A 25,506-nucleotide genomic window follows, 5' to 3' on the forward strand; every position below is an offset into this window, starting at 1 on the left:
AGAAATCAATAACAGTCACAGGAACAGGAAGAGATACTGAACCAGAACAAGAAGTCAAAGCTATTTCTACATTAAAATGTCAGCAGTGCATTTCCTTATCCCCAAATTTGCAAAGGATTCTTAAAGCCTTATATATGCAGTTATACGGAAACTGATTGCCAGCAATAAATAATGCATCCAAGGAAGAGGCTTGAGTGCGTATCTTCCCACTTCCAGGATGCATCTTCGCCTCAATTCTACGTCTAGGTTGTGACTTAAAGCAGTCAAAAGGCTATTTAATTGTCAGGCAAGGCTTCCCCCTGCGGAACTCTCTCCGCATGTTACAACCTCTTTGCAGCTCAGCTCCATATGCATCTCTTTTTCACACTTCCCTCTCCATATCGGGCTCCTACACCTGGTGCATCACGCATTTAGCCCGTTAGCTCCGGCTCTTCCTTTCATCTTCCCCATGGCAGACGTTTCTATTTATCCACTGGCAATCAATGTGTGGCGTCACCGGTGGTACTGTAATGACGACTGCACCATTGAGAATGACAGCTTAGAAAGAAGAGGGCAATGGTGATCCCTCCCAGAGCAGCACAGCAGAGTGTAGCGCTCGCACCACAAGGTCACCCTGTCTCACCGCTTGCTCCTCTGCATTGGCAGGGGAGGCTTGCTGGGTTTGCACAAGGCTGGGGCGGGAGCGGGAGGGAGGGGGGGGAAGAGATCTGGATTTTTTTTCCCCCCTCCCTTAAGTAAAGCCACGATGGAACCCAGGAAGGAGATGGTGATGTTTCTGGAAGGGACACAACTTGGCGCTCTAGTTGGCAAGAGGGTGCCTAATTTGTCCGAAGCAGTGGGGAGCCCCACTCCGGAGCCGCAGGAGAAGATGATCCATCGGAACTGCCTCAGCCCCAGACCTGGCCCCTTGTCGTCCCGGGAGAGAGGAGGAGGAAGAGAAGGTGGTGGAGAAGAAGACGAAGAGGAGGTGGAGGTGCTGCCAGGGACAGGGACGGTGCCGGAGAGCCGCTCGGCGGCGGCAGCACTGCTTTCGGCCGGACAGCAGCCCCCCGCCCCGGAGCCCCCTTCCAGCAAAGGGCAGCAGAGCAGCTCGGACACTGAGTCGGATTTCTATGAGGAAATCGAGGTGAGCTGCACCCCGGACTGCGCCACGGGGAGCGCCGAGTACCACCACAGCAAAGGTACCCAACTCCTTCCCATGCCTCCAGCCACCCGCCCGTACCGGGGCTGGGGGGCAGCACGGGGTGGGGGGAGGCGGGGGGGCTGCCGGAGATGGTCTTCACCTCGCCAGCGGAGCGAGGGGCAGCGAAGCCGGGGTGTGTGTGCGGGGGTCTCCTTTCCTGGCTGATTCCTCAGTTCCCTGCCACGGGGAGGCTTGTTTGGGAATCAGAGGACACGACACCGGGCAGCCCCCGCGTCCCTGGAGGGAAGCCAGGCTTCCCGTCGTGAATGCATCAGGTCTGCAGCTTGTCCCGTAGGACTCCCTTGGCAAGACCACCTCTCACTCTCCCCGCTTCATAGTTTTTATTTTTTTTAATTCTTCCCCATCGCCTGGACAGTGCATGCTCGAGGAAATCTCTTCCGATCCTTCCCACGGGCGGGTTTTTTTGTATGTGGTAGGAGGGGGAGCAAGATCAAACGGGTTTTCTGGCCGAGAGCTGTTTGTGGTTTTGCAGGGTGAAATGTGCCCGGGCGAGTGCGGAAGCGCCCATAAAGACCGTAAAATCGCTTGCCGACTCCTGCCTGCCCCAAGTGCGGCAGCGAGCTCCTTGTTTGCACGTTGGGTCAAAAAAAAAAAAAAACACAAGAGGGGAGGTCCAAATTACCTTGTCACTTCTATGTCTCGGTGGCGCCAGCTCGGAAATGGTCCCAATGAATTAATTGCCTTTGGTCTCGGGCACAATGAGGAAGAGTTGCATTTGAAAGCAGCGGCCAGGCCCCTTTTCCCCCTGCCCCCACTCCTTATTCCCACCTTCCCAGCCCGGTAGAGCCCCCTCCCGCCTCCAGTAACCCACTTCTTCCCCCCTCCCCATTCCTCCATCACTTCAAGAAGCAGCCGGGAAGCGCGGAGAGCGCTGTCTGCCCTCTCTCTTCTCTTAAAGCCTCGTTGAAAATATCCCATCCTGGGCTTTGGAGGATGAGCGGAAAGTCCCGAGGCCTGACCTCCCCCGGGAGGGAGCAGGGTCCCTGCCTGCCGGCTGCTCCGCTCCTGGGCCCTTGCTGGGCTGGAGGAAGGGGCAGCGGATCCGTGCGGCTCGGGCGATGGGCACACCTGCCTTTCCGAGCCGCTCAGTGTCGGGGGATGCTGCGGCGGCCGCCTCCGGCTTCACAGTGCGGGAAGCGAGCGGGGGGGATATCGAGCAGACGCTCCCACGGCGATGTGTGTATATTTGTGTGTGTTGGGGGCGGGAGAAGGCAGGTAGCCTTCCAGCCAGAGTGAATAAGCACCCGGCAAATCCTTGACCGGTGCTGCGTCTCCTTCTCCTTGCCCTCCCCCCGGTCCCGCTCGGATGCCTCCCCAGCATCCTCAGTGCACCCAGACAGACACAGAAAAGCCTAATGGGGAGAGATGGGGGGAGAAGGGAGCTCGCTGGGGAGACGGGCGGGGAGCATCCCTCCGTGCCCGCCCGCCTCCGAGCGTGTGTCTCTGCTCCGGGCTCCCCACGCAGGGCCGTGCTCCGAGGCGCTGGCCGGCAGCCCCAGCGGCGGGGGGGATCACCCCAAGGGCAGCGGAGGCAGCGGCGGCTCCCAGGGCTCGCTGGCCTGCAGCGCCAGCGACCAGATGCGCCGCTACCGAACCGCCTTCACCCGCGAGCAGATCGCCCGGCTGGAGAAGGAGTTTTACCGGGAGAACTACGTGTCCAGGCCCCGGAGATGTGAACTGGCGGCTGCTCTAAATCTGCCAGAAACCACCATCAAGGTACACACAGCTCGGACATGTTTCCAATTAGCACGATATAAATCTATATGGCCAAACTTCCTTGCAAAACTCGGGAAAGCACAACCCTCCTCTCTCCCCTCCTCGCCCCTCCCGCCCCTTTCCTGGCCCTGCCTGCATCCTGTAGCAAGCAGCAATGCGGGAGAGACGATACGGCTCCCGAAGTCATCCCAGCCAGCACCGTTAATCCGGCTTCTCCCTAGCAGATTATTTTTAATCCTCCCTTTAGTCCAGTCCAAACCTCGCATAGCTCTTGGGGGAGAGACGAGGGAGACAGCAGCATATCTTGTTTTGATTTCGCTTCGCTTTGCCTTTACGAAAACATTTGCACGTGAAAATAAAAACGATAACAATAATCTCAGGCATTTCTGACTGCAAAAGTGCAGTAAGGAGGCAGAGTTGCTGGGTTTGGCCGTAGCCGGGTGGGGTCAGCAGGACAAGCCCTAGCAAGAAGAAAAGAAAACAAGCACCCTAAAAGGGTTGCTCCATTGGGTCTCCCCGTAGATTTATAGGGGCTTCACTGATCCTTCCGTACGTGATGACAACTCCCTCTGGGAGCGAGAGTTGGCGCCGGCCCCGCTCCCCCCTGCGCCCGCCCCGGGGCAGGGGCCGGTGCCGACGGTCGGGCGGAGCGGGGCGGCGGCGGGTGACGGCTTCCCTTTCCCCGCAGGTTTGGTTCCAAAACCGCAGGATGAAGGACAAGCGGCAGCGCCTGGCCATGACCTGGCCTCACCCGGCCGACCCGGCGTTTTATACCTACATGATGAGCCACGCGGCGGCCACCGGCAATTTGCCCTACCCGTTCCCGTCCCACCTGCCCCTGCCCTACTACTCCCACATGGGCATCGGAGCCACATCAGCCTCGGCCGCCACTCCCTTCAGTACCCCCCTGAGGCCGCTGGACACCTTCAGGGTCCTCTCCCACCCCTACCCGAGACCAGAACTGCTGTGCGCCTTCAGGCATCCCTCTCTCTACCCTGCCCCAACTCATGGACTCAGCAGCGCCGGGGGCAACCCCTGCTCCTGCCTGGCTTGCCACAGCGGCCAGTCCAACGGGCTGGCGCAGAGACCATCCGGATCAGACTTTACCTGTTCGGCCACGACCAGGACTGACTCTTTCCTCACTTTCACACCCTCTGTGCTGAGCAAAGCCACTTCAGTTTCCATGGACCAGAGAGAAGAAGTACCTTTAACGAGATAAACCTTCGTCTCAGGGTTATTAAAAACTCGTCCCTCTCCCGGGTTTCACTTCCAGTTGATGTACCTACAGCCGATGTTTATTTAATCGTGTTCTCTCCCCACAAGTGGACACGTATGGAAAAAAAAAGAAGACTAAAAATAGCTCAGTCTTAAAAGGATTTACATTTAAAGGGAAAAAAATGAAGAAGGAAAGAAATAACTAGTGATTTATCTCTGAGAAAGATTTTAAACACGGAAGAGGAAAAAACCCAACCAGAATGAAAGTCACTTCGGTAACCTATAGAAATGAGCTGGAACTTTCTTTTCCATGGATAGACTTCTTACCAAGGGCTGGGGCGTCTGCAGATTACAGCAACAAACCGTATGCACAAACTTATGAGACGGAGGATGAAAATCTGAAATACTTGAAAGAAACATTATCTTGATAACGAAATGGCTTGTGCGCATGAAGACAGCAAAGATGTAACCTACCAGAGTGTTCAAAAAATAAAAACAACGAGCAAACAGCAAAAACAAAAGGTTTCTGGATTTCAACTGAACAGTATTATCCAGTTATCTCTATAGAGAAAAACAATGCTTTACCATAAAGAAACACTGGCATTCTGTACATTACTTTCCTGGTTTAATTGCATTCTTTACTCTCCCTTGTCTCCTCCTTCGTTTCGAGCAGAAATCCAGCATTCCGTCTCCTCTTTCATTCCAACTTTTAGTTTTAAGAGGCAGACTGGAATTGGCAGGGAAAAAATACGAGTTTCTGCCTCTTTATGGGTCAGAGCGATTTGTCCTTCAAATAACAATGTCTTATTATCAGTCTCTGAAATGTGCACACACTGACGAAATTAGCAAGTGATGTATATGTAAGGAGGGGTTTTGAATATCGAATGTATAATGCTCTGTGAGCAGAGACCCCGAGCCAAACGCTAACAAGCCGCCAAGGGAAGAGATTAGGTGACAGGGAGCACAACTCCTTCAGACAATCACCAATCTGTAAATTGGAGCAAAGGCGATTTCCCTTCCTTTGTACTTCAGCCTTCAGTTCTCTCACTGACTTTTCCTTTCTGCATCTTTTTTTTTTTATTCATGCATTGGGTATTGTGTTTCCTTCCCCACCCCTAATCTTTGCATTTGTATGTGTTCCTCACACCGGTCCCTTTTCCTTCTTGAGGAGGATTTCTTTCACAAGACCCCCCCCCAGCCCCTTCAGGTATTTCGGAAGGAGGTTTCATCATTGCTTTTGCTTGAATTTCGGTCAACCTAAAATTAAAAAAAAAAGAAAAAAGAAAAAGACACCGGACTGGGTAGTAGGTTCTTCTAAAACAGGAATTGCTTATTTCGTTCTATTTTAAAATAACCCAAAGGATACACTATAATAATTTGTTACAACAATAACACCACCACCAACGGTAAAGACAATAGACACGTTTTAACAACATATCACCCATATTTTTATTGTGTTTGTTAAAAAAAAAAAGTTAAATTGTTTTTTAAGACGAATGTCACCTTCGTGCAGTTTCTAGTAGTTACAGTTCAGCAAGCAGGAAAATAAATGCTGGACAGAACAAAGACATGTTGACACCTCCGCTATCTACTTTGTGTTAAATTGCTGAGGAGCCTCTGGTTTATTGTCACACCGGAGATTTTTTTTGTCTTTAGAACCGAGAGTGAATAGCAGCGTTTTTCTATAGCGGATGAAGAGCAGGGAAGAGACACGGGCGTGCCAGAATATATTTTTTCAATTTAAAAAAATTTGTTTATTAGAGCTTTTAAAAACCCGATCCAAAGTCACCATCTTTAAATCATTAAGGGCAGATCGTCCCACCCATCCTGAATGAGATGTCCTCATGGGCATAGAAACCGATGGCCCTTTTTGGACATTCACAAATAGATTATTCCCCTCTCTTCCCCCCGGAAATAATAATTGCTAACAGCGTCCAAGGGCAGCGCTGAGGAACACCCGACCTTTCCAAGCCTTTCCCCTCCTCACTTTGTCTTTTAGCAGGCAGGAGAAAAACCAGTGCAACAAACCGGGAGCTGCGGAGCGGGTGACTGATACAATCTCCACGGCGACCCCGAGAGAACGGAGCGCTGAAGAGGCCAGGGGGCAACTGAGTGCTGCCCAGCAAAAACGGGGTGTCATAGATGGCCCACGAACCCCCTTTCCCCGGCCAGGCGGAGGCACCTGCTGGGCCGCGATCGTGGGCAGGACCCGGCCAAGGCTGCTGCTGTGGTCGCCTGCGGAAAGACCGCGGCACCACTTGGCTCTTGCGAAATGCCCAGTACGCAAAATGCCATCGGCTAGGGCGCAGGGCAATATATATATATATATATACACATATATGTTCAAATACATATATTTTCTATATCTAGGTGTGTATGAGAGAGACGATATTTAACCCGCTGTGTGCCTCTTCCACCATAAGGGGAATAACCCCGCTTATACGAGCGGGCAGCGGGGAGGCAGAGACCGGGAGCGTAGAATGCGGCTCGCCCGCAGCAGACACGGTCCCCGCTCTCCCTTGCTGCTCCGGGCGGCCATTGCCGCCCTTCCAACCGCCCATTCTTGGAGGATGCTGCGGCAAAGAGTGGCTGTGAATTTCTCCGCGGCTCGGTCACAGGGCAGAGATTGGCTGCGACAGGTAAATAGGCTGCGGGTCGCAGTAATGCCAAGAGTATTTTCAGTTAATAGGGGAGGGAAAATGAGGTGTCTGGAACGATATTGGAAAGCACAAGATCGATGATCCGTCCTCGTGTCCAATCAGCAGCCTTTAATTGACTGTATTTTCTAGGTAATTGAGCCACTGTGCTCCTAAATTGAAGTGGAAGATGTAACAATACATCTCACTGGGAGGAATTACTCATTACTTCATAATGAAATTTTCCTTTTGCTGCGTGGGGACGGTGCCGTTAACGCCTTCGCCGCCGGTGGGGGTGCCCGCAGCCCCACGCGGGGCGCCGGTTCCGGGCGCGCGTGGGGCGTCGCCGACGACGGGGGCAAATACGGGGCACCCAGCCGGCAGCAGGTTCCGCCTCTGGCCTCGGGCCACTGCCACCAAGCAGACAGGTTTCCCTTGCCTCGCCCTGGCCGGGGATGAGACCCTTCGAGGAATTAGGGTGAGGCCCGGGCCGGAGCCCCGCGGGGAATTGCCCTCGCTGCTGCCGGTCGGGCAGCGCTGCCCCCGGGGAGCCGGCGGTGGGCACCTGCCCCTTGACACCAGCGGGCGCGGAGCTGTCCCTCCCCCATGTGCCGCATCGGCTCCGCTTCCCAGCCAGCCAAATTCAGCTCCGAAAGGCCTTCCCCGCCTTGTTAGCGTTTGATTGATTGCCTTATTAAAGCGTGTTCTTGTAAGTGTGACCGAGCTGATTGCACTGCATATGTTTGGGATAATGCTCATTTTAAACAACTGAATAATAATACTGCTAATAAAAAAAGGACCAGAAGAGAAAGAAGATGAGCTCTCGAGAATGGGTTAAGCCTAAACGATCCCGCGGAGCAGTGCTGTAACTCGCGCATTAAATTGCTCCGTTACTATCAAATCACTCGGCCCTTTTCGGCTCTACTCAGACAATCTTTGCTGTGTTTTATGTGTCACCTCCTGTACCATTAAGTGAGATAGCACCGAGCCTACCGCTCACTTTCCCGTCTCAGGCTATATGTTTTTATTAAGGTTGTATGATTAAACCGGATCGGATCTGCTTTCCTAGCACTATTCTTTACTCCAGCGCTCAAATAATTAGAAAATCGGCTCTTCATATTTCACATTTTCTGCTCGGTTGTTAGGTCGTTTGCCGGCACCTGCAGAAAGGCATGTGTATCCTTTAGCTTTTGGCTCGTACATCTGAAGGATCCTTTTGTTTTCTATTATTCTCCTGCTCGCCTGGCTACTTTACTACTGAGTTTAGCCCCTGAAAACACCCTCCACCATATGTCACCCCAAGGCCCGCTGTCTTGCCGCTTACAATAGCATCACCCTGGGGTAAAGCCAACGTCAGAATGAGCTGGAGTCTCGTTAGACGAAATGGCTTAATTTAGGTGCATCAGGTTCCTGAGTGGATGTAAAGGGAAAGCGAAACCAGTCCCACGTCCTTTTGGTGCATCCTTCACACTGGAGCCCCTCGTTTGTTGCCTTGCTCCCTCCAGATCTTCTCGCTGTTGCTTTTGTAAAGTGGGAGGGTCCCGTCCCCCCTCCGCACCCGCGGATGGGCTGACCCCCGTGCAGGTCTGGAGAGCTGGTACCGGGGAGGGAGTGCGGTTAGGGTTGGTTAGGGTAGGTACCCACTGGAAGTGGTCCCTGTCTTTGGAAAGTTTTTCTTCTTTTCTCTCTCCCCTTTAAGTAGAGGGATGAAGAAATCGCTAGTTCAGGATCTTCAAACAAGAAATAGATCAAAACCTCTGGTCTCCATTCACCACGGTATTTTTTATTTTGTTTTAATCTGTTAAACTGAGTGTACCTACGACCAAGAACGTAGCGCGGGTTTACACTACTATTTACAAACCCTATTTTAAAGAATCACGGTCGGTATATTGCATGCACATATACACACAAAGACTACACAAAAAATGATTTTCCCTGCTGCCCTCTCTGCAAAGAAGTGCCTGGGACTTCAGAGACAGAAATTACCTCTTAAGAACATCACATGAAAGTATTAGGTAATTATTTAAAACAAGGCTGTTTAGAAAAATATTTGTATTTATTGCAGCTGCTCGATTGGCCTCGTTAAAGCCGGGGAGCATTTAAATTGTGTTACAGTCTCATTTAAATCCAGTTTCGTTCCAGCAGGCTGCAAAGCCTGAATAGAACCAATCACTCCATAATGATGATGAATGAGAAATTAATTCAGATACAAGCAAGACAATTTAGGCCTTCATCTGTTTAAATAGCCTTCCAAGATTATTCGCAATTGCAGGTCACAGATTTAATCAATTGTCCAATCTTGTGAAAGTCATATCCTTGCATCTTCATCGAGATTATTTATAGCGCGGCGAAGCCCAGTGAAAGGTATACGCTCTTAACAGGAACAATTACTTAAAGGGAAGCGTTTGCAAAATGAAAAACAAATGCCTCCGTGGGCAGTAAATGATCAACCTCCTCTTCGCTCTCCCGGCACATCCTCCCCGAGCTGAGAAAGGGAACGCATGGTGTAAAGGGGACCATTGCCAAACTCCAGCCCCGCCGTGTCGGCTACTACGCTCCACAGGGAAATAATCCGCGCCAGACACCGCTCCTCCGTGGGGTACGCAGCCCCATCTCCCCGGGGCCGTGCTTTGCTCTCGACAGCGATGCCTGCAGAAAGGACACCTTAAAAAGCAGCTTTTAACCACGCAGTAACAGGGAAACCGCGCTGCCGCTCAGGCTGGCGATGCTAACTCCGGCTGCGGGGTGGACTGTCATTTTCTGCTTCTGTCTGTTCGAGATACATACATACATATGCACCACGGGCTTCCCTCACCCCAACCTTACCCGCTACCGACCTCCCGCCGGGCCGGGGGAGCCGCGGCGCGGTGCCCGCTTGGCTCGAGATGAAGCCGGCAAAGCATCCCCGCGCCTCGCCTGGAAAAGCCCGAGGTCAGGAACAACTCTGGGTTAATGAAACCTCTCGGAAAGTTGAAGCAGGCCGTTTGGTGATTGGGGGAACTGTTGCCTTTCTCGAATAAGAGCTGGAAAGCAAGGCAGAGGCCGGGTTTATTACCCAGCGTCCCAGTGTGTAGCTGCTTGCTCCTCACCTTTTCTCCCAAACACAAGACCTATTTACCTGAAGCCCTGCTCCTCCCTGGTCCCGAAGGGCTGTCTGGAAGGGCCGTTTCAGGCTCCTGCCCAAACTCGAGAGGTGATTCCTGGCTCGGGGAAACACCTGCTGCCCCACAGAGGCTCACCCCAATGCGCAGGGAAGGCAGCCCGGAGGAAGCACCTGAGATGTGTTAGGGGTACGGTCAGGCCCCTTGTCCCTTTTCCACGGGAGCCTGAGAGTGCGTGTGTTACGCGTGGGTGTGCGTGTGCCGGCTCCCTCCCTTCGCCGCCCGACATGGGAACCTGGAGCAATGTCGGTACCTAAAACAATAAGCCTGACTACAGGAGCTCTGAGGAGCCGGTCTCAGCGGCGGACTTTGATGTATCGCTGTCCAATTAGTGCCTTTAATTGGTGTCCTCTGGGACAGGCAACCCGGGAGCAGCCAGAGCTCTCCTGGCCAGCCCTGCCCGCTCGCAAGGTAACAAATAAATAATCCGACCAGGCGGCACAAATCCTGCATCCCTCCGAAAAGGAAGGGGAAGATGACCTCGCAAACCCGACACCAACTGCTTGCAAACCGTCCTGCGGAATCCGTGCCCACGGTCACCCGTGTGCCCAGGCAGGGAGGGGCGCGGGGTGTAGCTGCTCCCACAGCCTCCGCAATCAAATCCCTCTTTCGCTGCGGAGAGGGTTCATCAGCGTGGAAATGACACTGCTTAAAACATACCGCACGTTCCTTCAAATTTGGCTAATGACGGTCGCCTGTTAGGCGTAATTTTAGAGGTTAAATGAGGCTGACTGCAGATTTAAAACCGCTTGATAACACGTCTTGTTTAAATGACACGTACGGTACATAGAGATGCCATCACAGCCGTCTAGATTTACCTTGGGGGAGGAGGAAACAAAACAAATATACAAACAGGCAGGGAGGGAAAAACGTCGCCAATTTATTCCAAACCAAAAAGGCTCGGTCGAAAAAGAAGTTGATCGCTTCATCCATCAAACGTATAAAATACGTTTCTGAGATCAGAAGTCGCTCGGAAAGTGAGAAAGTGGCGGAGGCAAAGTTCATACTTGACAAGAACCCTCAAAAGGGACGTGCTAGAAAAGAAAGGGAATAAAAGGCAGCTGTCACTAGAAGCTCACCTTGACGCAATTCTGCCTTGCCTTTCCTTTCCCCTTTTTTTTTTTTTTTTTTTTTTTCCCCATTGGGTAGTCGTACAACACTTTAAGAAAAAAAATCACCTGAAGGCAGAAGAAGATAAGATTTTTTGATTAATAAGGAAATAAAATTGGCAGAACGGAAAGCGATGCTGATTTCTCAAGTGCGCTGTTAACGGAGGCGTCTCTGGGGAAGGCAGGCAGCTCGGGGCTGTCTCCGGAGCTATCAGTCCCTGGTACCCGGGTACACCTCGAAACACAATCACCAGACTTTTTACAGGAAAGTATCCCTGATCGATATTTGTAAGATGAACTATTTTATTTGCTCTTCTGCATTGCTTGTTTGGTGTAAAAAACACTGTCATTTGGCCACATTCTTCCCGAGCAGCAATACAGCGTTACATTAGCGGCATCTTTTAGACCTAGTCCCCGGAAGCTGAGCCCTGTATGTATCATGCATTGCCAACAAAACCCACAGCCTGAAAATGCCACTTCCCCACTCTCTATAGAGCGATCTTATTTTGCACTGGGATGAGTGCTCTCAGTTTCTTATCCACGAAAAAAGACCCTAACAGTCTATTCAGTTAGTTCTCCCAATAGCTTGTTTCCACCTCGCTAAATTTTCTTTAAAAAACTAACACTTTCTACCCTGCCTGCCCGGGACCAAATTCTGAAGTCCTAATTCATCCCAGAATGCATTTTTGCCTACTTAGGGGAAGTTTGCTTACTGCTGTTGCAGTGCAGGATCAATGGTGAATTACAGAGCAAATAAAGCAACTACTACTATTACTAGATCCACACGATTAACATGTGGCCTTGTACTCCCATAGGCTGTGAATCACTCTTGGGAATTATCCCACAATTATTCTAACGTTTACTCAAGTGTGTGTACTTTAGGGAGGGAAGTTTTCTCTAATGTGGAGATACTGAGTCATAGGTTCCAAAACCACTTTCCACAAATGACCTGACCTGAAGTAAAATTTAATACAAAACCAAAAGGTTTGATTTGCTAAAACCTTCAGCTAAAAAGGAGCACAGTCTTGCCTCCTCTGACAACTACAAATTAAGCAGAAAATCTTACAGAAAAAAAAAAAGAAGGAAAAAAAAGGAAGGAGGAAACCTTAGCTTTGTAAATGTTTGTGCTCCCCTTGCAGCCAGCTGACGTGTGGGTTGGGATCTATTCCAGAGGCAGGAGAGCACTCCACCAGTTGATAGGGTTTGGTTTGGCTCCAAATGATGTTCCTAACCTGTTCCTGGTTCAGAGGCATTGTGGATTTGGATGAGTGGACAAGCCTGGGTGTCTCAGCCTTTCTCAGCCCCGAACAGTGTTTTACTGCCCATTAACACCGGCTCACAAGGTAAAAGAGCAGAGAGAGTGTCTGCTCCCATACCCCTCACCCTCTGCTTTGGCGGTCACAGCTTCCCACCTGAAAGCCTGCGTGTCATTTGGGTCACGAAGGCAGGTTTTTACAACAGAGCTGCATTGCAGCAGTCGTTCCTGAATCCGTTTAGTCCATTTAATCTGATCTAACTTCAGATCATGACACCTGGTCCTCCAAGATTTACTAATTATGGTTCCCTACTTTTGATGTCAGTAGGGCAGCTGACACCCATGTCTCTAACACACCTACTGATCTTTGTATTATATTCTAGTTGGCCACTTGTATCTCAAGGACTGTGCCCAAGTACTTCTAAGATACTAGTGCAAGATAAACAGGAAAAAGGGCAACATGCCCACCATTTTCTGATGCTGCTCTGCAAAGGAAAAGCTACATTTGCCTGTGGGAGTTTGGTCTGGGATCTCCAGATCCAGATATGAGAGATGCTGATACTGCACTGGCTCCCAGTGCTGATCTCCCTGGCATTGTCCCAGAGGATATTCCCCAAACTGGCATTCCCTGGACAAATCCAAATTGCACTTAACATCACACAGAGGCAGTCACCTGAGATTTGGAGCAAGCAATGATGAACCATATAATGCAATTTTAGCGTATTTAGAATCTTACATGATTCCAAATTTTGTACTTCTTTTGTTTTCAATGCCAGCCTCCCTCTTTAGCCAAAAGAAGGATACTCCAAGGTCTGATTTTAAACTTCTCAATACCCAGGTAGGCAGTTAGGGTGACATTTCTACACCATGATGCACAGCTTCATGGTGACATGGCAACACTGTATCATTGGTATATAACTCCGCCAAGGGCAAAATCATGTATCCTGATAGCCCAAATAACTTATGCAGAAGCATAATACTCACAATAGCCTCTCCTTGAAAAAGCAGTTGTAAAGTTGAGCATCTGTGTGCATATCATTTCAGTTTGTCATAAGCATCCCTCCAGCAAGAGATGTTACTTGATGTCTACTGTAATCTGCCATGCCAGTAGAAATCAGAGTTGCTGTTATCCCCTCATATTGATGCTTTTTCCGTGAGTCTCCAAGAAGTTATTTCAGAGACTTGTTAAAATTTTGCTTTATAAATTGGTAGTTTAATTCTAGAAGAACCTACAGCTTGCTCTGTACATCACACACCGTTAGATTTCTCGCAGTTGTTTTTTACTGAGCCAAATATGATGCATTTGACAGTGAAAGACTTTCAAAGCAGGTGTCTTTTGTGACCTGACACATCAGCTTATGGAGAATCTTGGTAATATGACAACCATGATTCACTGGCAAAAGCAAACAGAACAGACCAGGGGAAAAAAAAAGGCAAAATAAAGAAGATAAAGAAGCAGCCTCCCATTTTCTTTATTTCTAGTAAAAATTGTTCAGCAATTCATCCTTCTGTTTTTTTCTCAGCTAAATTACCAAACTTTTATTTTATTATCCATTATTTTCCATGAACGAAGTTTGCTTACTGTAGTAAAGTACTTCACTCTCTTCACAATCTTCACTCTCACAGCCTAAGTGTATGAAATTTGTGAGACCTGTCAGTGTGAGGCACCTTCTTCAGCTATTGAGCTCTGAGTGAGTCTTTCTCTTACATCACCTCCAATCTTCTAGTTTCCTTTCTCAAAGCATGGAAGCCATAACTACCTACACAGATTGAGGGTATTTAGTGTTTGTTCCAGCAGCGCTCTGTATTTTTATTTCACTTTAATATTTCCTGTACAAGCAACCAAGAACTGCACTGGCCCAAATGCAGTTCTACAGCACTGTCATGGGACCTCATGTTCACACATTTCTCCACTATAACATTGCTTTCCTCCACCACTGTGCTCTAGGACATGTTCCTCAGTCTGTAAGGACAGCTTGCATCCATCGTTCCTAGATGTCTTATGTTTTGCAATATTTAGAATTTGTTTGTTTGTCAGGTCAAATTTCCCCGTGACATTCATGCACCTTAGCTGCAGGACTGCCCTGTTACCTAAAGAACAGATTTACTAGAGAAAAAAAAAAAAGAGAGAGATTGTAGCCCCATGAGCACTGTCTTCTTTCCATAGACATGGTGACAGCTACATAAGTATTCAGGTACCACACAGACAATGCGGCAAATTCACCCTTGGCACAAATTTGATCAACATTGGGTACGTACATACTTCTGACCACCTGACTCCAACAGCTAGTAGTGCTGAACACACCAGTCTGTGCAGAACCTCGTTAGCTATAATCCCATTCCACAGTGATGTTTATACTGGCAACTCTTTTTTTGTGCTCTTTAAATCAGCCAGTTCTTAACTTGCCTAAAGCAGTCTTTGACACCTACTGATTAGGGGTACTGTATATTATAGGGATAGTCTAGAACAGGGGTGTCAAACTCATTTTCACTGGGGGCCACATCAGCCTCATAGTTGCCTTCAAAGGGCTAGATGTAACTTTAGGACTGTATAAATATAGGAGTAGTAGTTTTAGAACGTGTTAAGATTAGAATGTTGTGGGATAACTTCCTTACAAAAGCTGAGGTTGAGACAATTATAAACTAAACCCATAATCTTGTCAAAGTAAATCAAATGTGCAGTGCCAAAATCTATTTTTTGTAAAACTATGTTGATTGATAAAACTTACGTTCCTCTCCTGAATTCTTTATTAAATTAATTCCATGTCAGTTTTGCTTTTATTTGTTTTTATATTAGTGCCACGCTAATCAGCCCATATTTACTGGGTGACCTCCTTCTTTCCTTCTGAGTAGAAGCACAACATTATCTCTTTTGAAATTTCACCAGCATTCCAAAAATCTCTTGCCAAAAAACATCAGAGTTCTCCTAGATCACTTCTTTAAAGAGTGCGAATTCATTGTTAGTTACTTCTCTATCCCACTAGACATTGTTTAATATCTTCTTTAGTTTATAATCTTATTAAAAGTACTTAATCTTTCTCTTTTGTTAAGATTACATTACCCTGGTTTCTAAATGAAGATTAAAACGCTGATTTTACACTTCCAACTAGTATCGGATCTATACTATTGAGATAATTTCTTTTGTTTTCGGTATGCTTTAGAGCTTTTTGTTATTGCTTTTTCATATGTTACTTCAGTATTTTTCCTGTTGTCTCTAGTTTCCCTTATCAACTACCAGCATTTTATAGAATTTGATGTACGCTAATTGATATCTAATATAGTTCCCTCTGTATGGTGTGTGGTGATCTTTTTACTTAGGATATTTGCCTTCATTTCACTCTGACCCAGGACTATTCTGAAATTAAGAAGCTGCCTTCCATGTGCATATTGCTCAGCCTTGCTCATATGCAACGTAATTTCCGGCCTCTAGCCACCCACCAGTTTCCAGATTAAAAATTAATTCATTATAACAAGGTCCAAAACCTATTTTTTTTTTCGTGCTGGACAACATACTTTTCTAGTTGGGGAATTATCCATGGTTTTTAGAAACTATCAGTGATAGTTTACTGACAGCTGCATGAGATAAAGTAGCACAAATGCTGAATTGAGTTTGTCCAGATGCTACTATTTTTACTCCTAGATATTGCAGACAAATGTTTAAGAGGTAATTCATCCCATTCTTGGATTTGATTTGGTGGTTTGTGACACACCCCTGTCAGCATCTCTGGTCTTAGTTAGTACATCAACCCATATGCTTTTAAAACCTTTTAGTTGTGAGTTATAGTTACCAAGTTGGCTTTCACTCCTTATGCTCTCTGCTTTTACCTACTCTCTTTGCCTATCCAGGTTATAATCTGAATATGATGCTCTGTTCACATGTCTCATCCCACCAGGTGCTAGTGATGCCGACTGTATATTTTCACTAATAAGACTTTTCTGTTCCTTGACTGCGTCATCCACATACCCTACTACTGTTGTAGAAGAATCCAAAACACTCATTTTCTTCACATTCTTAGTTACATTGCTTCAAAGTCTGTTGTTTATTACACCATATTTGCAGCTGGAATCATGTTTGTATCTTTAGCTGTTTTCCCTGGAGTCGTTGTACTAACACCCTCCTGCTATTCAAGCTGATTCCCAGCCACTCCCTTGCCCAAGAACAAGACACACTATTCATACAGCTTCTCTCCTATTAGCAAATGCCCCATTCTTCCACCAAAGCAAAAATTCAGCTTCAGACTGGAAGCAAACTCCTGAGAACACTTCAGATTTTCTGCTCTTTGTGACTTGTAAGCATGGAAGGATCTCTGAAAGGTTTGCATGGATATTTATCTAGCTGTTCCTCTTGCTTCCTTCTCGAATTCTTGAAGTCTTTCTTTAACCGTCTGCCACTAGTTGTAGTGAGTATCAGAGTGGACACTTCCAGGATGATTTCACTAACACGTCTGCTTGTATAGTGCATTGATTCTCATTTTTTTAACATAATAATTTTTGTCACTTCAAAGTCTTTTTGGCTGTATGCAGCCTTACAGGTATACGATCATGACTTTTTAGTCTCTGCATGTTGTTTAAGCCTATGCTTTGGAAAGCCTATGGCATTAAACATTTGGTTTAGCTCTTAGTCAATAGTTTAGGGATTTGTTGATCTTAGCCTATTTCGTTTCTGTCCTTTTCTGACAACTTTTGCAATCCTCAAAGCTTTCAGTCATGTCATGTCATTCTGTGCCACCGTGGAGGCCTTTAGTGCATTGCTCAATGATGACAAATTAGAAGTGAAGGTACACGGATGCATTAAAACAAATCTGCAATTGTACCTTTGAAACTCAATAGTTCTTCTAGTCCTTTTCTGAATCTTTTCCCAATTTGTCTGCATGCTTTCCAAAGTGAAGATTGTATTTTAATGATGGACTTATGTTACATATAGTTAAAAAACCTCTATGTACTTGCTACCTCCATTTGAGTTACCCCTATGAGCTGCCACATCACCTTGGTAATTCACGTTCAGTGGTTCTCAATCCTTCAGAGGTTTCAACCTTTTCAACAACAGGCTGTCCCAGATTGACATCCTATGATGAAGAAAAATGCAGGATCAGATGAGGGGCTATTTACCATGTGATCCAGGTAATTTAGTCAAAGCGACATGTTCTTAAAATATGTTTATGCTCAAAGAAATTCACATTCTTTTCCAGCAATTTTTCCCCTGAAAATATTGATAAAATAAATGAACACTGGGGATCCAAAGGAGACCTGCTGGAGGATCTATGATAGTTCTCCCTTAGGTGAGGACCATCTCCTCTGCTTATGTATTAGTTATGTGGTTTTCAACTCATTTAATATGTGTTATACTCAAATAGTATTAATTTTTTGTTTCGGAATCTGGATTAAATCAAAACAGTCTGCCAGAGAAATGCAGATATCTTTGCCAACCAATTTTACTATCATAAAAAAAAAAAAAAAAAGCAGATCCTATTAAGAGGATTCTTCCTTATTAAAGCAGACAAAGAAAAAACCACTTTTGGTGACAATTAGTTGTGTTGCCATTTTCTCATTCTTTGTTGGCTGTATTGTACATTATTTTTTTTATGGCTCTGCCTGAGAGCAACTATTCATTTTAACTTTGGTATGCTTATTTTCTTCCACTCTCTTTGAAACTGCCTCAGAATTATAAGATTTGCTACACACCTTTAGTACACCCTGTATTGTTCAATGTCCCATGGCATTATTTGAAAGGAAGTTTAGAATTCAATTCCATGGATAGGTTATCTACTCAGTTTGATCATCTGCATTTGCAGATTGCTCTTCAGTCAAGCACACTTAGGACTTTTTATTCCACTGTTTCAAACTCTTCTATGTGTTAGTAGACAGGCCAGAACAGCTTTGCCAAATGGACTAATTTTCATCTCACTATTTGAAACGTGCAGAGCTTTGAATTTTAACCTTGAGCACGGTACTTGCTGTGATTATGTTGTATTCAGCTCCACTATCTATTTGGAATTCACTTTATATCCATTTCTTTCCACTGTCAGAAGCCAACCTGCTCTAGGAAATACCAGCACAGATTTAATTAAGAGACTTAGTAAAACCTTTGTTTCATTAACAGAACTTCATCCTCCAGTTGCATTTTGCTATCAGAGACCAGTTCCAACACCTTTGCATTGTGTCAATTCTCTCCAGGGTTATTGCAAACAAAGTCGGTCTTTGCGTGTACTTCGCCTTGCAGTCTAAGATTCAGCTTGGGTGTATGTTTTCAATTGTACACTTTGTTCTTTCAGCACTTCTTAGATACTTGGATTAAGAAAACATGCTTTCTGCTGTGTTTCAAATACCTTTGCAACTTTGAATTTGTCTCTCACATTAAAGTTGCGGTGACCTAGTTATCCTTTATTTTGTCACAGATAGTTTTATTTAGTCTGTTAGAATTCATGTGATCTGGTTTTACCACACAGACTGATGACTTAGTGAGGCAATCATTTCAACAAGTTTCTGCTAAACAGAATGAATTTATTTGAATGAGCTGTTTTTGCATGGATATTCTTTCTGCTGCTCCATATAACACATCCAATTCCCATGTATTTATCTTCTTCACTTTAAAAATCTGTGTTAAACTGTTCCATAATTCTATTTGTTCATTAGTTTTGCATCCTTCTGCAGTAACACAATATTGCAGGTAAGAGCACACTAGCTTCTCTCTCATGTAGCATTTCCAGTGGTATAATTTTAAAATCCCTCTGCCTCTCATACTAGGCTTGCCTATAGGGCAGTAAAGGTGTCTCAGACTCAGCTCTAGCAGAGCCGAGGTACTTATCCCCCCAAAAAGCTTTGTCCAAACAATTGCCTAACCCCAGAAACGTTTTACTTGGCTGCTGCCAGACTCCAATCACCAATGCAAAATGGATCGAGGCGACAAGGACTAGTAACTAGGGATCCCAAACAGCTTGAGAGGCTAGGCTGTACACAACTGACTTTTCATTTTTTCTAAAGGAAACCTTCTTGCACAGGCAGAAAGGGTATATGGTGTGATTCAGGTGGCTCCCAATGGGGAGACACGATGGCACAAGCAGCCCCATCCCAGGACTCAGACTCAGCTGCAGGAAGGAATGTCTCTCTGTGCTTATGCCTGCTCCTCTCTGCTCTTGGAGAGCGAGTCCTAGTGCCTAATGCCAGCTTCTGGATTCACTGCTGGAACCTGGGGTGCTTCTGGAGTCCCTGCTACCCTTTTTACAGTGGCTTTAGTATGCAAATAGGATTTGCAGCAAAGCACATGATAATAAATCTCCCTGCTCTGTCAGATGCTCGAGACATGATTTTAAAAATTGCAGTAGGGAAGTACGTGCCTTGCAATGACTCTTATGCTCTTCTCAGTAGATACATACTTTAGCATTTAGTCATGATTTTTTTCATCCTAATCAGATTCAGTTCTGTGCAATATTCATTCATCTCCCTTGAAAAGGCATTGAGTTTGTAGTCCAAATTGTTGGATCTAGAACAACTTTCTTCTTGTTTCTGACAATATTTGTATTTTAAATGGTTTACTTTTAACAGCCTATCTGCAAACCTCAGCATTACATGTAACAAATTCTGACGTATCAGTGATAAATGCACTGGCTTCCGGATCATCCCTGGAGATTGCACAGAAATGGCAGCGGCAAACAATTTGAATTAAAGATGGATAAGACAGAACTTGTAAGTGCAACATCTCCCTCTGCAGACACAAACCTTCTGTAAGGGTAATTAATGGTTGTTGTTAATAACAAGACCTAATTTATAAAGGAGATATCTTAAGACAATTATGATGAGATGAGATGAGATAAATAATCAGTCGAAACAATAAAGATCAGTTGTGACAACTGCAGAACAGCATTCAAGGGCTCAGGAGATCTAACGCCTTTCTCTTCGTTAATCAGAGTAAATATAACATTACAGGTGTTACCTATTCAAAGACTGTTGTGTGTGCACACGAGTATGTACAGCATGTCTTTGGCAGCAGATGCCAAATCGAGTATATGTACCTTTCCTCTTTTCTATGTGTAGAAGATACTTTTTCTTTAATAGCAGAATTCATACGAACTTAAAAGTTCAGAAAAGCTGTTTTTAAGCTAATATATAGCTTCGGTGGATATAATAAAACACAGCTTTCATGTTTCAAGTGTTGCAAAGAACACTTGCAGTTCCCAAAATCTCCCCCAAAAGACAAATTAAACCAGAAAGTATTGCTGTAACCAGGTTCACCTTGTGGCACTCCCACCTGGGGAAACTCTGTAAGGTACTACCTGGGAATTATGCAGTCCAGCCTGGAGACACTTAAGCAATGTGATACTTGTCTGCAGTATTCACAGAATCACAGAATGTTAGGGATTGGAAGGGACCTCAAAAGATCATCTAGTCCAATCCCCCTGCCAGGGCAGGAACACCTAGGTGAGGTTACACAGGAAGGTGTCCAGGCGGGTTTTGAATGTCTCCAGAGAAGGAGAATCCACAACCTCCCTGGGCAGCCTGTTCCAGTATTCCGTCACCCTCACTGAGAAGAAGTTTCTTCTCAAATTTAAGTGGAACCTCTTGTGTTCCAGCTTGAATCCATTACCCCTTGTCTTACTGTTGGTTGTCACCGAGAAGAGCCTGGCTCCATCCTCGTGACACCCACCCTTTATATATAAACATTGATGAGGCCACCCCTCAGTCTCCTCTTCTCCAAGCTAAAGAGACCCAGCTCCCTCAGCCTCTCCTCATAAGGGAGATGCTCCACTCCCTTAATCATGTTCGTTGCCCTGCGCTGGACTCTCTCCAGCAGTTCCCTGTCCTTCTTGAACTGAGGGGCCCAGAACTGGACACAATATTCCAGATGTGGTCTCACCAGGGCAGAGTAGAGGGGAAGGAGAACCTCTCTTGACCTACTAACCACCCCCCTTCTAATACACCCCAGGATGCCATTGGCCTTCTTGGCCACAAGGGCACAGTGCTGGCTCATGGTCATCCTGCTGTCCACCAGGACCCCCAGGTCCCTTTCCCCTACACTGCTCTCTAATAGGTCATTCCCCAACCTATACTGGAACCTGGGGTTGTTCCTGCCCAGATGCAAGACTCTACATTTTCCCTTGTTACATTTCATTAAATTTTTCCCCGCCCAACTCTCCAGCCTGTCCAGATCTCACTGGATGGCAGCACAGCCCTCTGGCGTGTCAGCCACCCCTCCCAGCTTGGTGTCATCAGCAAACTTGCTGATAGTACACTCAATTCCCTCATCCAAGTCATTGATGAATATATTGAATAGTATTGGTCCCAATTGGAGTGAGAGATATTCCATTTCTCATAACTCAATGACTTGCCACCTCTGTATATGCCAATAAAACCCTAAACATGCTTTCCTCTAAACTGTGAGCACTTAACTGACTTTAGACTTTGCAAGTACCCATCAGCTATAGATCAACTTTTACTTCAAGACCCAGATTATCTCTTTGGATTTGGCTACAAATTTCCTGAAGATTCTCCCTGCATGGAGTTGACCATGGGTGGCTTTTCCATCTTGCAGGCCTTTCTACTGCTTAGTCCTCTATGACAAGAAGCCACTGACTCTGTTCCTCCACCAAATCCATCTTCAGTGGAAGACTATAGTGTTCTATAGTGCTAGTACCAGGAATGTTTTCCCAAGGACATGAATGTTCCCCTGGCTCAGCAATAGGCTGAGCCCAGCTCTCAAAGGGCAACTGTTTCATGACTAGGGATCTAGCCCAGGTGTTAGCAAGATCCACCCCAGGGTCTTCCTAATATGCATGATGGTTTTCTACCATCAGCTCAGCAGGTGCCAGAGACTTGTTTGTAAGCACTATGAGAAGGGCTACCAAGAACTTGGCTAGGTAAGAGACCTAGCTGAGTTATCACAACAGGCCTCTGCAGGTGTGAAAATGGACACTGTGGATCCTGTAGTGAGAAATGTGATGGCAAAGTCCATGAATAATTCTATCTTCATGGCAAAGGTCTGAATGACATGCAGTAAGTGCGCCCAGAGACCACACAATGACCAATGCAGAGAAAACAAAATAGTAAGTACCTGCTTTTTGGCTCGATGTCCTCTTACCTGAATTACAAAATATTTCTGCTGTAAAAACCAGCATATAATCACATAAGAAACCAAGCCGATTTTTGGCTTTTCCTAACGTTGGTTGACCTTGCAACTTCAAAGATGTTTCTTTAATATTCTTTAATTCTCTTAGTTTCCAAAGACTGTTTTATGTTTTTTTTGTCATTCATCGTTCCCACTTCCTAGGTGTTGGTTTCCTTCTTCCATTGCAGTGCTGAAGCTTCTTGGAGTGAGAACTGTCTTTTTAATTAGTGTTGATGCGGCATCTAGCACAGCGGGCAACTGAATCTGATCCCAAACACAGCATTTATGTAGCTTGTTTGGGTCAACTCACATCTGCTCATGTGATTTGTCTGGCCAAATGCGTAGGTAGCTTCTATGCAGTTAGAGACCGATTTGAAAATCAGTCAAGGGACTAGACAGCACATCAGATATGATGGATCAAGAGTTCAAAGGAGGCCATAACCCAGAACTGCTGCTGCTGAACCATTTTTGGAAAGCTCATCCATTCATTACTCCATGAAAGACTGTTGCTTGTCGGAGGTTAAAGGGATAGTATATTTACTTACTGGGAGGGATCAGGAAAAAAAAATAGACAAAAAGAAACCAGTGTATTGTGCTCTAATATTGACAGAAGGCACTTTACTTAGGTAGTGGAAATGAATTGCAGCTTGTGGAAACTACCAACATGCTTCACTGCACATCAGAGTGAATAAAGTATACAAATAAGCCTGTGGCTGAGAAAACAAGCAAACAAACAAACAAAAATACCCAAGAATCAGAGCTGTGAAGGCTTTGGTCTGGGATGTCAGAATTTCTTACATGTTTGTGAGAGACAGCTGCCTCTTTAGCAAGAGCGGAACTCAGAAACAAGGCAGAAGGAGGGAGAAAACCAGAGCTGCAGTCAGCTACCAAAAGGATTGAAATTTGGGACAAAGTAGTACTATTTTCCAACGTACAATGTTTTGAGAAAGAGATCTGAGGCTCTTTTGGTCTCAGACAACACTGGAAATTTTGTTGGTAATGAAAGGAAAAGGAAAGACAGTAAGGTGTACAGTGGTTTACCACTGCAAGATATGCTAATAAGATACTGGTATGTGTTAGTATTTGCACATGGTGCCTGGAATGAAGGTCATGGCAGAGAACATCAACAAAGGAATGACTGAGAGAGCAGGATTTCAAGGAGAGGAGTTGGGATGTGAGACACGTAGAGTTTAGGACCACAGGGAGAAGAAGTGAGATCCATTTTCATGAAGACATGAAAAGTCTGATCCAGCACCCACTGAAGTCAGTGGAAATGTTTCTATTGACTGGTCCTTGGTCCAGTGGTGTAGGGTATAATAAACATGGTCAACATGAGCTGCAAGCCAACTGCACAACAAAACACAGTGAGGAACAGGAGTTGAGAAAAGGCCAGCAGCTTCATGAAAGGTTTCATTGTTGGTATGTACTGCTGCCAAATTAGAGCAAGCATTTTATGCCTGCACTTTCTATCCAAGTGGTGTTCATTTGGAGGTGGGGTTAGTTGTGTAGCTCTTCTAGTTATTACTGATGAACACTGACTATGAGCCACACAAATGAGTTCTTGGAGGCTTTTTTGGCTTTACATAATGATGCACTTCTATGTGAAAGGAGACTGACATCTGACTATGAAGTGATGATGTGGATATTTTCCTGATGATTATTTAATCAAACAGGCGAACGGAGAGTGTCAAACAAGTACTAGCAATTTATCAAGAGCCAGTTGTAGAAGGAAGCATTCCCTGAATCATCTGTGTGATAATTACCACTGACATTTCCCCAAGGGGAACTGCATTCTTAATTGTTACAAATATAATCACACTTTACAGAGTAGTAGGAACAGAATCGTTTCAAGCCTGTTTCTGGAAATAGAAATGTCAAAAATTTCCATGTGGAAAAAAATTTTCGATAAGAAATTATTTGGTATACCAGAATAAATATGTCATTGCAAAGGTTAACTAAAATACCAACTACAGTACTTTAATTTCCAGAAGAAAATACATTTAATAAGGGTCTCTGGGTTAAGTCCTGGCCCTACTGTAGCTGCAGCTTTCCTAGCTGGGCTGGAGTTGACTGAGTTTTGGTGGTGAGGAGAGGAAGGACTGCGTGGTCCTGCTGGGTGAGCAGGAGCTGTCTCCAGCTCCACCACCCCTGCTTGTGGCCACAGAGGAGGTAACCTTTGTGGTAATCTAAGGAAGGGCTGCTTGAGTAAGAGCCCAAATGCCTCTTGGGGCAAAATGTGACTCATCCACTCACAGTGAATGGGCTGTGGGCAGCACCTCTCAGGCTGGCCTAGAACACGTAGCCAAAGGGACCACAAAAGCTGGTCCTCTCCCACAGCAGCCCTGACATGATCAGTCACATGCAACCACTCTAAGGTGTTTTTTTCAAGGGTCAGATCAGAACAAAGTGACTATGTTTTACCTCCCCTCAGTTCCCTGTTACAAACAAAAGCCCCCAATCAATCATATTCTGCATGTCAATCTGGCATGTGTGTAAATTGTGCGATCTTTCCTGACAGCATGCTAGCAGAGTGAAGGTCTTCACTGTAGACACCAGCTTTTCAGGCGATAAGATGGGCTATTGCTTGTAGCCTGTTGAAATGAACAGAGCCTATAAGGTACTTGCCACCACTTGCCAACTACAGCACTATCTTTATTATTTAAGGTAGCAATGCTGGCCTGAGGATAAAAGAGGTAAGTTTTGTAGGAATAGATTGTCTTTCACTAGATCAGTTGATATGGCTGGAAAAAAATTGAATTTTTATCAGAGCAGCAAATCCTTTGTTCTGTCAGGTGAAGTAATTCTGAAGCATATATTAAATTAAAAATTATATCAGGTGTTTTAGCTTCTCTACTGGCACAGAGCAGCAATACTGGGTAGGGGAAGACTATTTATTCTTTTCCTAGTTGCATGTACTCTGTCATAGGATGCTGTCACCATCATCGGCTGCCCAGACCCTCCATTTCCCTTTTCACTTATTCAGGTGCTGTGCCCATCCCTGTAGCATGCAGGTCACAGACAGGCTGTTTTAACTAAACTGTGATTTATAGAAAGTTGCAGTCTTGCTGTTGAGAGGTGTTGATTTAGCTAGCAGAGGCTGAACACCAGCAG

The 25,506-nt window shown here is 45.8% G+C and overlaps 1 protein-coding gene across 2 annotated transcripts; it reads left to right on the plus strand.

Moving 5' to 3' along the window:
- The first annotated feature begins 745 nt into the window (after window positions 1-745).
- Window positions 746-4,329, plus strand: EVX1 (even-skipped homeobox 1). Of its 2 annotated transcripts, none has more exons than XM_065629768.1 (3): window positions 746-1,181; window positions 2,670-2,920; window positions 3,609-4,329. In XM_065629768.1, the coding sequence occupies exons 1-3, from the start codon at window positions 746-748 to the stop codon at window positions 4,137-4,139; spliced, it is 1,218 nt and encodes a 405-aa protein (XP_065485840.1). In that variant the 3' UTR covers window positions 4,140-4,329. The 2 variants fall into 2 exon arrangements, with proteins under 2 accessions (XP_065485840.1, XP_065485839.1); XM_065629767.1 differs by having other exon boundaries at window positions 1,041-1,126.
- The last annotated feature ends 21,177 nt before the right edge of the window (window positions 4,330-25,506 follow it).

The sequence above is a fragment of the Caloenas nicobarica genome, chromosome 2, assembly GCF_036013445.1.
Source record: "Caloenas nicobarica isolate bCalNic1 chromosome 2, bCalNic1.hap1, whole genome shotgun sequence".
NCBI lineage: Eukaryota > Metazoa > Chordata > Aves > Columbiformes > Columbidae > Caloenas > Caloenas nicobarica.

What these genes read in the sequence shown, in the direction of transcription:
- EVX1 (XM_065629768.1), top strand. Translation starts at nt 746, where the DNA reads ATGGAACCCAGGAAGGAGATGGTGATGTTTCTGGAAGGGACACAACTT. An exon ending in CGAGTACCACCACAGCAAAG is followed by an intron (nt 1,182 to 2,669) that starts GTACCCAACTCC and finishes CTCCCCACGCAG; the next exon opens with GGCCGTGCTCCGAGGCGCTG. An exon ending in TGCCAGAAACCACCATCAAG is followed by an intron (nt 2,921 to 3,608) that starts GTACACACAGCT and finishes CTTTCCCCGCAG; the next exon opens with GTTTGGTTCCAAAACCGCAG.